Source organism: Rhinatrema bivittatum, chromosome 5, assembly GCF_901001135.1.
Source record: "Rhinatrema bivittatum chromosome 5, aRhiBiv1.1, whole genome shotgun sequence".
In the NCBI taxonomy this organism is placed as follows: domain Eukaryota; kingdom Metazoa; phylum Chordata; class Amphibia; order Gymnophiona; family Rhinatrematidae; genus Rhinatrema; species Rhinatrema bivittatum.
In genome coordinates, this window is record NC_042619.1 from 147,954,490 (window position 1) to 147,969,206 (window position 14,717).

At 45.0% G+C, this 14,717-nt stretch overlaps 1 protein-coding gene across 1 annotated transcript in view; it reads right to left on the bottom strand.

Annotated features, from left to right (window-relative positions):
• Positions 1-14,717, bottom strand: part of DIAPH3 (diaphanous related formin 3) — a 1,173,174-nt gene that overhangs the window by 902,121 nt on the left and 256,336 nt on the right. The window contains exons 13-14 of the mRNA XM_029602990.1: positions 9,213-9,331; positions 9,006-9,070 (exon numbers count right to left, since the gene is read on the bottom strand). Coding sequence (XP_029458850.1) covers positions 9,006-9,070; positions 9,213-9,331 — 184 coding nt within the window. The remainder of the gene's footprint in view (positions 1-9,005; positions 9,071-9,212; positions 9,332-14,717) is intronic.

Below are 14,717 nucleotides of genomic sequence, written 5' to 3' on the forward strand. Positions count from 1 at the left end.
TCCTCCAATGACACAAATGTGGAGCATTTACTAGAAAGTGGAGAAGCCTAGATGCCTTTTACAGCCCTTTGTGGAACTTTCATTCTAACTGCAATCAAGCAGGAGCCCCATAATTAAAAAATAAAAACTTGAAGGAATTCAGGACTAAAAGGGGAAGATGATGGGTGTGTGCCATGCTATCCTATTGCCCATAGAGAAAACCTATTGTAGATAAACTTAGTTTTCTCTGAGAGCAAGCAGGATGAAATCAGCCATATATATAGAAATCCCTGCCTTCCATTTCTTGTCAACAAAATATAGAAAACCAATAGCAATAAGGCCAACAACAAAAGAGCAAGGCAAATTTTTTCTTTTTATAGAAAACCCAAAATATGATTAGGCCTGAGGTAGGATAGATTCTATCCATGGAAGAGTCACTAAATGATATACAGTTAAGTTTGCTTACCTATAAACAGGCTTCTCCATAGACAGCAGGATGAATTAGCAATAATGCCATAAGTTTTTCTTCATCCACATTTTTGCCAATTCATGCCTGCTTGTTGATAGAATGATAAAATCTATCACATCACGATTCGGTATCAAAATGATAATGGGAAACAAACGTGTAGACTAAACTACATGTTGCAAGTTTGCAAATTTCTTTATTTATAAAATTTATAGATGTCAATCACAGATCTCAGCGGGTTCCAACATATACACACAGCATTAAAAGAAAAATAATACAATATTGAGATGTAACATTTAGGCAGGATAAAAACATATACAAAGTATGGGTGGCTTACTCTCAACCACATGTATCGCAGTGGCCAGGTATGTAAGTGACCAAAAGGGTAAATTAGACTGGAGATGAAGAAGACAAATGCAATTTCAGTTTTCTCAAGTTCAAAAGGTCATTTTCTGCCTTAAGAACATCTGAGAGTTTGTTCCATAGTTGATAGTCTGCAACACTAAACATATGATCATGACACTGGGCTAATCTGATCTTTTTCAAATCAGGCACAACCAACAGATCTTTTGATGTGGATCGTAAGGAATGGGTGGGACAGTAGATGACAGTTTGGGGAAACCACTAGGTGAAATTATTTAAATTTATTAAAGGCCTATGAGGATTTTTTTAAATTAAGTTTTACATTATAAAACATCAAGCAATATTACACTTGAGTTTAATTACAGGAATGGACCACACTTCCACCAATTATACATGCATTATACAACATCAAAACACACTAAATTCTTCCATTCCTATCAAGCCCTCAAAAGAGATCCAATTACACTATTCCAAGTAAATTTATACATAATGCATAAACCTAAACAAAGCAATTTGACTATAGGATGTTATTTATCTATTGCAGAGCTTTCCAAAGTGTGTGTCGCGACACTTTACTGTGTCGCCTGAGGTGTGCCGCGCAAGCCCGGTGCACGTGACACACCGGCAAGTGGGAGCCAATGCGGCCGCCGGTGGAGCTCATCCCACCTGCGGCTGAGCAGCGAAGAACAGCCGGAAGATCGGTAAGGCCGTGGTGAGTTCACGTCACCACGGCCCGAAGAAAAAGGGCACGTCTGAATGTGCAGGTGCTCGCCTCCTTCCTGCCCACGCGGCCCCGGAAGAAAATTGTTGCCGGAGCCGCACGGGCAGGAAGGAGATGAAGCAGCCGCGTGCAGAAGAGGAGCCGCGTTGTTGCAGCGGGCGAGAAGAGGCCCGGTAGCAGGGCCCCCACCGCGGATCGGATCGGCCCGAGAAGATCAGGGCCGCTGGATAGCCTCTGGAGTGATTCTGAGAAACGGATCACGGCAGGACAGTGCCTGTAGCTCTGAGATGCGGCGTGCTGAGCATACGGCCAGCAGGAACACCATCTTCAAGGTTAACAAACGGAGGGACAGGCCTCGAAGGGGTCTGAAGGCGGGTCCCGCTAGAAATTCCAAAACTAGGTTGAGGTTCCACAGGGGCACTGGCCACTTCAGGGGCGGGCGAATCTGACTCCTTTCAGGAAACGTGAAACGTCTGGGTGTGTGGCAATGCTGTTGCCGTCACTCCTGGGACCGTAGCAGGATAGTGCTGCCACCTGAACCTTGATGGAACTGAGGGACAGACCCTTCTGAAGTCAATCTTGCAGGAAATCCAAAATGATAGGGATTGTAGCGGCATGTGGATTGGTGCTGTGAATGTCGCACCAGGCTTCAAATACTCTCCAGATCCTTATATACGTTAGTGATGTGGAGAACTTGCGTGCTCGGAGGAGTGTATCTATTACCGGCCCCGAGTATCCCCTTTTCTTCAGTCTAGTCCTCTCAATGGCCAGACCGTAAGAGAGAATTGAGCTGGATCCTCGTGGAGGATGGGACCTTGCCGCAGCAGGTCCCTGTGTGGAGGCATGGGTAGTGGATTCCCTGCCAGCAGTCTTCTCATGTCTGCGTACCAGGGTCTTCTTGGCCACTCCGGGGCCACTAGAAAACTAGGCCTCTGTGCCGCTGAATCTTGTGTATAATGGTGCCCAGCAGGGGCCAAGGAGGAAAGGCGTATAGCAGGATCCCCTGAGGCCATGGCTGTACCAGAGCGTCGATCCCGAGGGAGAGAGGATCTCGTCTGCGACTGAAGTATCTGGGTACTTGAGCGTTGGACCTGTCCGCTAGTAGGTCCATGCCCGGAGTCCCCCACTGATCCACAATCATCTGGAAAGCTGTGGGCGACAGCTGCCATTCCCCCGGGTTTAGGCTTTCTCTGCTGAGGAAGTCTGCCGTGGTGTTTTCCTTCCCGGCGATGTGGACGGCGGAGATGCCCTGGAGATTCGCCTCCGCCCCAAGCCATCAGGGCGGTTATTTCTAAGGATACCTGTCGGCTTCTGGTTCCGCCCTATCGGTTGATGTATGCCACCGTGGTGGTGTTGTCCGACATCACTCTGATCGCCCTGTTGCGAAGTCTGTGGGCAAATCGCAGGCAGGCTAGCCTGACTGCCCGTGCTTCTAGTCTGTTGATGTTCCATCCCGACTCTTCTTTGTTCCACCGTCCTTGGGCGGTTAGTTCATCGCAGTGTGCTCCCCATCCGTTCAGGCTAGCATCTGTAGTGAGCAGGGTCCAGGTTGGGGAGGACATTTTTGACCCCGGCTTGTGTGGCCGGGCTGCAACCACCACCGTAGCTGATTCCGCACTCTGGCTGGTAGAGGTAGGTGTATGGTGTAGTTCTGTGATCGTGGGCTCCACCGGGATAGGAGGGCGCGTTGTAATGGTCTCATATGAGCCCGTGCCCATGGTATCACCAGAGTGGATGCCATGAGGCCGAGGACCTGTAGATAATCCCAAGCTGTGGGCCTGGAGGTGCTCAGCAGGGCCTGCAAACGATTCCGGAGTTTTAATCTCCTCTTGGAGGTTAGGCTGACTTTGTCTTCCTGGGTGTCGAATCGGACTCCTAGGTATTCCAGCGACTGTGAAGGCTGTAGGGAACTCTTGTTCATGTTGACTACCCATCCTAGGCTTTCCAGAAGAGATACGACTCTGTTGGTTGCACGGTGACTCTCCTCCGGCGACCATGCCCTGATCAGCCAATCGTCTAGGTAGGGATGGACGAGAATTCCTTCCTTCCTGAGGGACGCCGCCACCACTACTATCACCTTGGTAAAGGTTCACGGTGCGGTGGCTAACCCGAAGGGTAACGCCCGGAACTGAAAGTGTTATTTCAGGACTTTGAAGCGTAAGTAGCGCTGGTGATCCCGATGGATTGGGATATGCAGGTAGGCCTCTGACAGATCCAGGGATGTGAGATACTCCCCTGGCTGTATTGCGCTTCGGACTGACCGCAGAGTTTCCATGCGAAATCTTGGGACCCTTAAGTGCCGGTTGATTGACTTGAGGTCCAGGACAGGTCTGAAGATGCCCCCCTTCTTGGGGACGATGAAATAAATGGAATAATGCCCAGAATTTATCTCCCATGCAGGCACTGGGATTATGGCTTTTAGGGACAGGAGCCTCCGCAAGGTAGCTTCCAGTGCCGCCCTCTTGAGGGGTGGCAAGGAGATTCCACAAACTTGTCCTGAGGGGAATGAAGGAAGTCCACGTAATACCCCTCTCGGATGATGGCGAGGACCCAAACCCGAGCCGGTTCCCCTCTTGTTGTGCCTGGTCCGAAAGGACTGGTTCCTGGTCTGAGAACGAGGTGCTTGGTAGCAGGTCCTGTAGGGGTTGAAGCGTTGAGAGCCTCTACCTCTGGATGGACTAGGAAGAGGGCGCTGGTTCCTCCTTGACCTGTCTTCTGGTAGACGGGGTAATGGAGAGGCGGCCCACTTGTTAGCCAAGTTCTCGAGGTCGCGATTCGTAGGGACATGGCTGCCACCTCAAAGGCTTGTCTCAGGATGGCGTCCAGGAGCCGGTCATGCGCATCCTTGAGGGCCGCCCCTCCCTCCACTGGAATGGTGGTGCGCTTCACAACTGCGCAGACTATGGCGTCTACCTTGGGATACACCAGCAGCTCCTTGGTTGCCGGGTCCAGGGGGTACATGCTGGACAGGGCCCGACCCCCCTTTGAATGAGGCCTCCGGCGCATTCCACTCCAGATCGATTAACTGCTGTGCTGCTTGGAGGAGGGGAAATGGTGAGCCGTTTGACGAAGGCCCTCTAGCAGGGGGTTCATTCTAGGTTCCCCTGGGCTGCCTTGGCCCGGGATAGCCAACTCCGACAGGCATTGAAAGACCAGGTCTGGGAGATCCTCCTTAAGGAAGAAACGTCTCATGGTTCGATACGGCTCTACCCCCGAGGGAGGTTCACCCTGCTCGGGAAGCTCGCCTTCTTCCTCAGAGCAATCTGAATCCCTATAAGTGGAGTTTCCGGGTGGCGAGTGGCCGTGCCTAGGCCTAGAGGGTCCAGGGGCAGGGTCATCCGGTACTTATGGGTCCGTTCGGGGAGCAGACTGCATTTGGACAAAGGCATGAATCCCCTTGAATAATTCCACCCAGGAGAGTGAAGCAGAATCTAGCCTCAGGGGCACCAGGTCTCTAGGGTTCCCCGGCTGCTCACATCGGCTTGTTAGTTCCGGGGTGTTCCCTGAGGAACTGGCACTTAATCTGGGCTGGGATCGACCCTGACCTGGAACTCCCAGGGCCTCCTCACATTGGGCACATAGGGAGTCTGCTTCCTCGGTCTGTGTGGCTCTGAGGTAGCTTGCTGAGCAGAGGCCTAGAGCTCTTATGCCCAATTCTGGAGGTGCCAGCTCCGTGGACGCCTGGGCTCTCATACGCTCCATTGCGTGTATTATCTCTATGCGCCGGCGCTCCCAGCCAAAAGTATGTGCCTTGTAAAATGCGCGAAAGCTGTGCGCCTATCAATGAGCGCCTAACAATATGCGCCTATCAGCGTGCGCCTAGCAACGCTATCGACGTGCGCCCACAACGTGCGCCTAACAACGTGAGCCTAATGCTATCAACGGGCGCCTAACAACGGGCGCCTAACAACTGAATGTGTGCCCTAACAGGGCAGAGGGCGACGGCGAGCAGGCAGGCAAAATGGCGGGCTGCCACGTAGGCAGACCCCGCTAATCCTCGCTCTCCGGAGACCAAAGTAAAGATGTACGCCTTACCTGATCTTCGGCGCTTCCCGGTTGCGACCCGGGTGGTCTCCGGCTGCGGGGGGAGAGGGTGATTACCGTCACCGCCGCGCTCGAGGAAGTGCACCCGCTGCCTCTAAGCCGCGCCCGAACTCGTCTCGCTCGGGGGCCAAGTCCTCACTGCGAACGGATCGGGACAGAGGCTGCCTCTACGCCGCGCCCGAGCCCTTCTCACTCGGGGGCTAGGTCCCTGCCGCGATTCGGCCACCGGACTGAGGCTCTGACCTCCGAGGGACCACGGAAATCACCTCAGGAAATTCAACTGGGGGAGGGACCCGAGGGTATCACCGCAGGAGTGCGGGGCTTGTCTTCAGGTAGGATTCTTCTAAGAATTTAGTCGTTAGTATTTGGAAGAACGCTCAGCGAGCGTTAGGTAGCTCCAAACTGCTTTGGAGACGGAAATTACTGAGCGTCTGCACTTCCTGCAGGGGTATATGTACCACGTGCTGACGTCAGATCAGTCACCGCTAGCACGAGCACACTATACCCATTTGTAATGAGTCCATCTGCTACATGCTAGGAAAACGGTCTTTTTTTTTTTTTTTTTTTTAAATAAGGAATTGGGAGTCTCATCTCCAGACATAGTATTTGTCCAGGAGACTCATCTCTCAAGCAGGCATGATAGCCTCATGAAGTCCTCCAAATATGCTAAACAATACTACTCAGCAAACAACAAAAGGGCTAAGTATGTGGGGGGTGGGCATCCTTTTTGCCTCTAAACTGGTTTTTGAATGTACAAGGTGTATCAAAGATCCACAGGTCCGATATCTACTGCTTTGTATTAAGATAAACGATTCAGAGCTCACTCTTCTCAATCTCTATGCTCCCAATAAAGATCAGGCTGTAGTTTTTAAGCAAATCCATCAACTTAGTGCAGCATACCACTGGAAAATTGATCATAGGAGGTGATCTCAATGTCGTTATATCACCGAATTTACTTCTAAAGGACACTCTCACACTGCCATGACTCACACTCGGGCCCTTAAGGAGCTGCTCGCAGACCATAACTCTGATGCGTGGCGGGTGAAATATCCCCATTTGCACTTGTATTCCTATTATTCCAGGGCGCACAATTTATACTCTCGAATTTACTATCTTTTGATAGATAAATCACTGTCTGGGCAGCAGAGGTGGGTATAATTACCTGGTCAGACCATGCTCCTATCTCCATATCGTTCCATTTAACCGAAGGAAACCATGGTAATCTATTTTGGAGGCTTAACAACTCTCTCCTCCAAGATATCTCTTTTGTACAAGCCACATCCCGGACTATTCAAGAATTCTTTCAGGTCAATGCTGCATCAGTGGAATCACTGATACTAGTTTGGGGCTGTTTTAAATCTTAAATACAGGGACATTTTATTTCCCGATACAGCCTGTTCTTATCTCAGGAATCAAATTACACTACTCACTTCTCAACACATTCAATCAGGATCGCAAAACATATTAACCAAACTAACGAAGACCAGAGAAGATCTACATCAATTGGAGACTGATCAAATAGCACACCAACTAAATGTAACTCAACAAACCTACTTTGAGGGGGGGAATAAGGCTGGAGAAATTCTCGCACACCAATTGAAAAAAACACATATATCAAAACCACATTCTCAAAATAAAAAATGATCAAGGCCAAATAGTTTCCACCAATTCAGCAATTACCCAACAATTCCTCAAATTCTACCAAACCTTATAAGCGGCTGAATCGCATATCCAAAACCTTGAAATCGATAACTACTTACAATCTGTTTATCTTCCGCAGCTCTCCGTGGATGTGCATACTCTAATGCAGAGGTCACAACCACTGAGATTCTCCTGGCCATTAAAAATCTTAAAGTGGGTAAGGTTCCAGGACCAGATGGCCTACCAGCCAAATTTTATAAGACCTTCGGCCCTATCCTGGTCTCCCATCTTCAAAAATATTTTAATTACTTGCATGTGGGAGGTTCACTTCTGCCAGATTCAAATAAAGCAGGAATCACTTTCCTCGCTAAACCAGGTAGAGACTCTGCCCTATGTGCCTCCTACCGGCCCATATCATTGATCAATTTAGATCTTAAGTTAAAATACTAGCGGATAAATTGTTTCAAAGCTCAAATTATACACCCTGACCAAGCGGGCTTTATCCCAGGTCGAATGGCCAGTGACAACGTGCGGAAGATTCTAAATATTCTCTGGGAGATTTATCAACAAGCATCCCATCATCTCCTCTTGGCCATAGATGCTGAAAAGGCCTTTGACACGGTCCATTGGCCTTTTCTCTTTCGCTCACTTACCATCATGGAATTTAGGGACCAGTTTCAAAACTGGCTGAAGACGCTCTTCAACTCCCCTACAGCCTGCGTGAAAATAAATGGTCAATACTCCTCCCCCTTCCGAATTCAACAGGGAACTAGGCAGGGATGCTGCTATCCCCTATAATCTTTGCTATTTTCTTGAACCCCTAGCCATTCGCATACGATAAACCCCAAAATTGAAGGCTTTTCTCTTAATTCACAGCAATATAAATTATCTCTATTTCCAGACGACATTCTGTTTACAGTTAGTCAACCTGCCACCACTTTACAAGAGATAGAAATGGAACTTGCACTTTATAGTGCTGTATCCGGATTTAAAATTGGGACAAATCGGAAATTTTGAACACATCTTGTACAGAACAACTGGCCACCCTCCTTCAGTCTTCCCACCGTTCAAATGGGTTCCCCATAAGCTTAAGTATCTAGGGGTATATCTGGGTAAGCATACATCTGAATTGTTTCAGCTTAACAATACTCCCCTTAACAGTATTGATCAGGATCTAATCAGGTGGAACTCTCTCCCTCTAACATGGCTGGGCCGCTTGGCGACATTAAAAATGAATGTATTACCACGATCACTTTACTTTTTTCAAACTCTACCTATTCCTATTAGCAATGTAACACTGAAAGTGTGGCAGAGGAAACTACTTCACTTCCTGTGGAAATGCAGGCCTCCCCGGATAGCAAGAGCGGTTCTCTTTCAAACAAAAACCCAAGGAGGCTTAGGTCTTCCTAATTTTACCTGGTATTACGCAGCTGCACAACTCCGTCCCGTTATTGACTGGCACTTAAAGATAATCATTTAACTAAATTTACTCATATTTGGAATCCATACATCTCTTGGAGACATTTGACATTTTCAACGTCTACTTACTAACCTTTGCCATCTTTCTTGTGACCGGTAGTATCCGGTATTCTACCACAGTTTTACTGTGTATCTAACACAGAAATACTAGTATTGACTAATACTTATATAGCATGATTGGGAGGGGGGAAGAGGGGAAATATGTAAACTGAAAAACGCTGTTTAAATATGTTTATTAAAAACGCTTGTACATGTAACTGAATAACAGCAATAAAAAAAACAAAAAACAAAAAAAAAACAAATACTACTTACCTTCCTGGCCAGTTCTAGAGCTGTTTGTTCATATTCTTCAGTTCTTGCCTTAGCAACGCAAACATCTGCAAACAAAAAACAAAATTAGACATTTAAGATTTTACATTGATTAGAATGAGTGCACAAGCTTTGATTTTTTTTTAATTTTTTTTAAATTAAGAGCTACAATCTTAAGTTTTTAGAGATCAACATAATGAATGCACTCACCTAAAAGATGACTGAAATCAACATCTAATCTTTTACGATATGAGAAATCTGGATCTGTTCCACTTCGGTGTAGTACTATTTGAGACACACACTCCTCAATTATTTTGAAATATTGTGGTCTAGAAGGAAAGCAAAGAAAATTAGTAAATATTTTATACACCAAACTTGCCCACAAATGATCTCTGGCCAATAGGAAGTGGAGATTATGAGCAATGTACGTTAGTGGTAATTAACCACTGGAAATGGTACCGCGTTGAAGGACCACGGATCCTTATGGTAAATTAATCAGAAAATGAAAATGAAGACTTAAGGCAAACGTTTCCACCTTTATTCAAGGATACTGAGAGTAGAGTTTCTGTCCCCCGACACAGGCCATGTTTCGCCACATGGGCTGCGTCGGGAGGGACAGGGGCCCAGAGAACACTGATATTAAAGGTTTCAAAATTTCGGTGAAAACAGGGGTTGCCAAAGGTTGGAAATGGACGCCTTGTGGAGGAATATTCAAATAAGCTGCTTACAAGTGGCCACAATCTGTGGCTTACAGAGAAACTCAAACCCTTACAATACCTTAGCTTCCTAACCTGCAGCCAAGTGATGATGGCATCTCCGCAAGGGCCTTCTATTATCCGAAAGTGTAAATAACCGATTCACACTACTCGTTCAAGACCTCTCTTGATTTTACAGACCTCTATCATATCCCCCCTCAGCTGTCTCTTTCCCAAGCTGAAAACCCCTAACCCCTTCAGCCTTTCCTCATAGGGAAACTGTTCCATCACCTTTATCATTTTGGTTGCCCTTCTCTGTACCTTCTCCATCGCAACTATATTTTTTTTTGAGATGCGGCGATCAGAACTGTACCAGTATTCAAGGTGCGGTCTCACCATGGAGCGATATAGAGGCATTGACATTTTCCGTTTCATTAACCATTCCCTTCCTAATAACTCCTAAAATTGTTTGCTTTTTTGACTGCTGCAGCACACTGAGCCGATGATTTTAAAGTATTATCCACTATGATGCCTAGATCATTTTCCTGGGTTGTAGCTCCTAATATGGAACCTAACAGTGTGTAACTACAGCAAGAGTTATTTTTCCTTATATGCAACACCTTGCACTTGTCCACATTAAATTTCATCTGCCATTTGAATGCCCAATCTTCCAGTCTCGCAAAGTCCTTCTGTAATATATCACAATCCGCTTGTGAATTAACTACTCTGAATAATTTTGTATCATTCGCAAATTTGATAACCTCACTCGTCATACTCCTTTCCAGATCATTTATAAATAGATTGAAAAGCACCGGTCCAAGAGCAGATCCCCGAGGCACTCCACTTACCTTTTCCACTAAGAAACTTGACCATTTAATCCTACTCTGTTTCCTGTCTTTTAACCAGTTTGTAATCCACAAAAGGACATCACCTCCTGTCAAACGCCTTCTGAAAATCCAAATACACTACATCTACAGTTAACCTTTATCCACATTTAACAACCTCTTCAAAAAAAATGAAGCAGATTTGTTAGGCAAGACTTCCCTTGGGTAAATCCATGTTGATTGTGTTTCATTAACCCATGTCTTTCTATATGCTCCACGATTTTGATCTTTAGAATAGCTGCCACTATTTTTCCCGGCACTGAAGTCAGGCTCACTGGTCTATAGTTTCCCAGATCGTCCCTTGAGCCCTTTTTAAATATTGGGGTTACACTGGCCACCTTCTCTCCAGTCTTTAGGTACAATGGATAATTTTAATGATAGGTTACAAATTTTAACTAATAAATCAGAAATTTCATTTTTTAGTTCCTTCAGCACCCTAGGATGCATACCACCCGGTCCAGGTGATTTGCTATCTTCCAGGTTCACGGTGATTTGGTTCAATTCGTCTGACTCATCACCTTGAAAACTATCTTCAGAACTGGTATCTCCCCAAAATCCTCATTAGTAAACCAGAAGCAAAACATTCAGTTAGTCTTTCTGCAATGGCCTTATCTTCCCTAAGAGCCCCTTTAACCCCTCCATCATCTATCGGTCGAACCAACTCCCTCACAGGTTTCTTCCCTCGGATATATTTTTAAAAGGTTTTTATTATGAGTTTTTGCCTCTACGGCCAACTTCATTTCAAATTCTCTCTTCGCCTGTCTTATCAATGTTTTACACTTAACTTGACAATGCTTATACTTTTTCCTATTTTCTTCAGATGGATCCTTCTTCCAATTTTTGAAGGATTTTTTTTGGCTAAAATCACCTCACCTTTTATGCCGGTAATAGCTTTGCCTTCCCTTCCACCTTTCTTAATACGTGGAATACATCTGGACTGCGCAGATAATGCTTACAACACCTTATATCAGAGGCTCCTTTATGAAAAGCCCTCCATAACCAAAATTGTGTGCTTTGGCCCATGTTCTATTACCCAAAAACACTTATCTGAAAATAGATTGGCATCATGTGCTGTAGTATTTAGATAAGCTGGTTGGAGAAGAGCTGTGGAACAAGAAAGAAGCAACAAATAATCAAGGATACCCTTCCTATCAGACACCACTTATGCATACTGAAAGGTTATATACGAACTAGCATGGACTGAAAATGCTTTCAGTTTCCAAAAAGGGGGGGGGGGGGGTGTTAGAGCTCCATTTTCATTTTTAAGTATATATTTTATGTTTGCCTTTATTTCACCATTTAACAACTTATTGTCTGTATTAGTATTTATACACTTGTTATTCTGGTGCCACCACTCTTCTCCAATAGTTATTCATCTTGTGGCTGGCTTTTCATTTCTCCTTTGTTATTATCTGGAAAAGCTACCATTATCCACAATTGTTTTTATCATAAAACTCACATTATCAGGACTTTCAATAACCAGCACTGTCCATTATTTATTTATTTATTTATTTATTTTTATATACCAACATTCATCTCAATTGAGATATCACACCGGTTTACATTCAGGTACTGTAGGAATTTCTCTATCCCCAGAGGGCTTACAATCTAAGTTTTTGTACCTGAGGCAATGTAGGGTAAAGTGACTTGCCCAAGGTCACAAGGAGCAACAGCAGGATTTAAACCTTGGTCTCCTGGTTCATAGTCCACTGCTTTAACCACTAGGCTATTCCTCCTCCCTTGTATTATTATTGGGAATAAGAGGTTAATTCCATATAAAAGGTCCTCTATTGTGTATATATATGTAAGTTCTACCTTATTCAACCCCACTTTTCAATTAGTTTTGCAAATCATTAAAAATAAAGACCAACCACAATTATACATTCCTCATAGAACAAAAAGATAAGTAAAGGTATTCTACAATGATAGGAAAAATATTTTGTACAACACATTCCAATTAGCATAACATAGTCCACTGTTTTCCAACCCTTTCAAGCATAAGGCACATCTATATTATCAAAACTACTGTGTGGCACACCAAGCTCTGTGGAGCAGGAAGTATTGACAGAAAAGATTCATGTGACCATAAGAACAAGAGAAGCACTGAAAATCCAATCAGTGTCTTCCAAAATTTGTAACAAAGGGAGAGAAAAGGTGGAGAGACATCAGCCCATCACGATGGACCAAATTCCTTTATATACAAGTGCAGAAAAAGAGAGAAGTCAATGTGGTATGGGTAGCTGGATTGGTTACCAGCCTTGTAGCTTACAGAGCTACTCCAGTGTTTTTGCTCCCAGCACTCCAAGTGAGTCCCATCCAGTGCTCAATTCACACTCTTCCCATCTTAGACTGGAAGAACTCAAAGGTGGAAGCTCAGGAGGGAGAACAGGAGGTGTGCGCACAAAGTGGGACCCAGCTAGCTGTGCTCTGCAAGCTGCCCATTAATTCCCACACTCTAGGACTCACACTATAGATGCACGTTTTCAGAAAGGAACAGCATGTTTAAGAGCCACTGCTGGTATCTCTTCACAAGCCTCACTTCATTCTGCATACATCTGCCTTTCCCCACTGCTGCAAAGTATCCACACAACAAAATGTTGCCTCCACCATGTTTTACTAAAGGAATGGTGTTAACAGGGTGACATGTTGCTTTTGTTTTACGCCACATATCTAGCTTAGCATTGAGTCAAAGGTTTCATCATCAGAAAACAAAACCTTCTCCCACGTGTACAGTGTCCCCCAAATGTTTCTTTACAAATGCTATGCAGCACGTCATATAACTATTCTACAGCAGTAATTTCCTTCATGACATCCTCCCACAGGTCATTTTTGTGGAGTAATTTTGATATTACTCCACAATATACTTCCTCAATAACAGAAAATTCAAGGTCAGAATTAGCAACAAAGACTCGCACCCCGTCAATGCCACATTCGGAGTCCCTCAAGGATCTTCTCTCCCCCCCCCACTTTATTCAACATCTACCTCCTTCCGCTCTGTCAGCTTCTCACAAAGCTAAAGGTTATTCATTTTATCTACGCAGATGATGTTCAGATCCTGATACCAGTCAAAGAATCAATCGCTAAAACGCTCACTTTTTGGAACAGTTGCCTACAGTCTATAACCGCCCTCCTTACCAACCTTAATTTAGTACTCAACACATCTAAAACGGAACTACTACTCATCGATCAAGAGGACAACAAACATGCTCAGATGCTCCACAACCTCCCTTCACTCCAAATGTCTACTACCACAAATGTAAGAGATTTGGGAGTAACTATAGACAATCGGCTGAATTTAAAAGATTAGTCAACACCACAACAAAAGAATGCTTCCATAAATTACTTATTCTAAAAAATCTGAAACCCCTCCTTCACCTGCAGGACTTCCGAACAGTTCTCCAAGCCATCTTATTCTCAAAAATAGATTACTGCAATTCCCTTCTAATCGGCCTCCCAGCTATCACCACCAAACCACTTCAAATGCTACAGAATTCTGCAACAAGAATCTTAACCAATACCAGCAGAGGAGATCACATCACCCCCGTCCTTATGTATTTACATTGGCTCCCTATTAAATTCAGAATTCAGTATAAAGTGCTAACCATGATCCACAAAACTATTCACTCTCTAACCTCGCTCGAACTATCCTGACCTCTTCAACATCACTCAGCCTCCAGACCAATTAGAACAACATACCTAGGTACCCTTCATGTTCCCCCCGCCAAGTCAGCTCTCAAGAAACGAGCTCTCTCAATTGCTGGACCCATACAATGGAACAATCTTCCCTCGGAACTCCGCACAGAACCCTGCCTGCGGATGTTCAAAAAAAAAAAAACTGAAGACCTGGCTCTTCTCAAGAGCATTTACTTAAAGTTCCTTACCTGACCCTACTTTATAGAACTTAGGTTCGGACGTGTTTAACTGATCGAAGTTCCCCTTACTCCTTATCATGTATTCCTTGTTTTGATTCTCATGTTTACCTATTCGCTATTCCCCATACTCCCCTCTCGTTATAAATGTTCAATTCTAATTCTATTCTTGTTCAATTTTTGTTAAATTATGTTCATATTGTTCGCTGTAATTTCCAACTGTTAGTTCGCTGTAAACCGAAGCGATATGTACTTGTACATGATCTT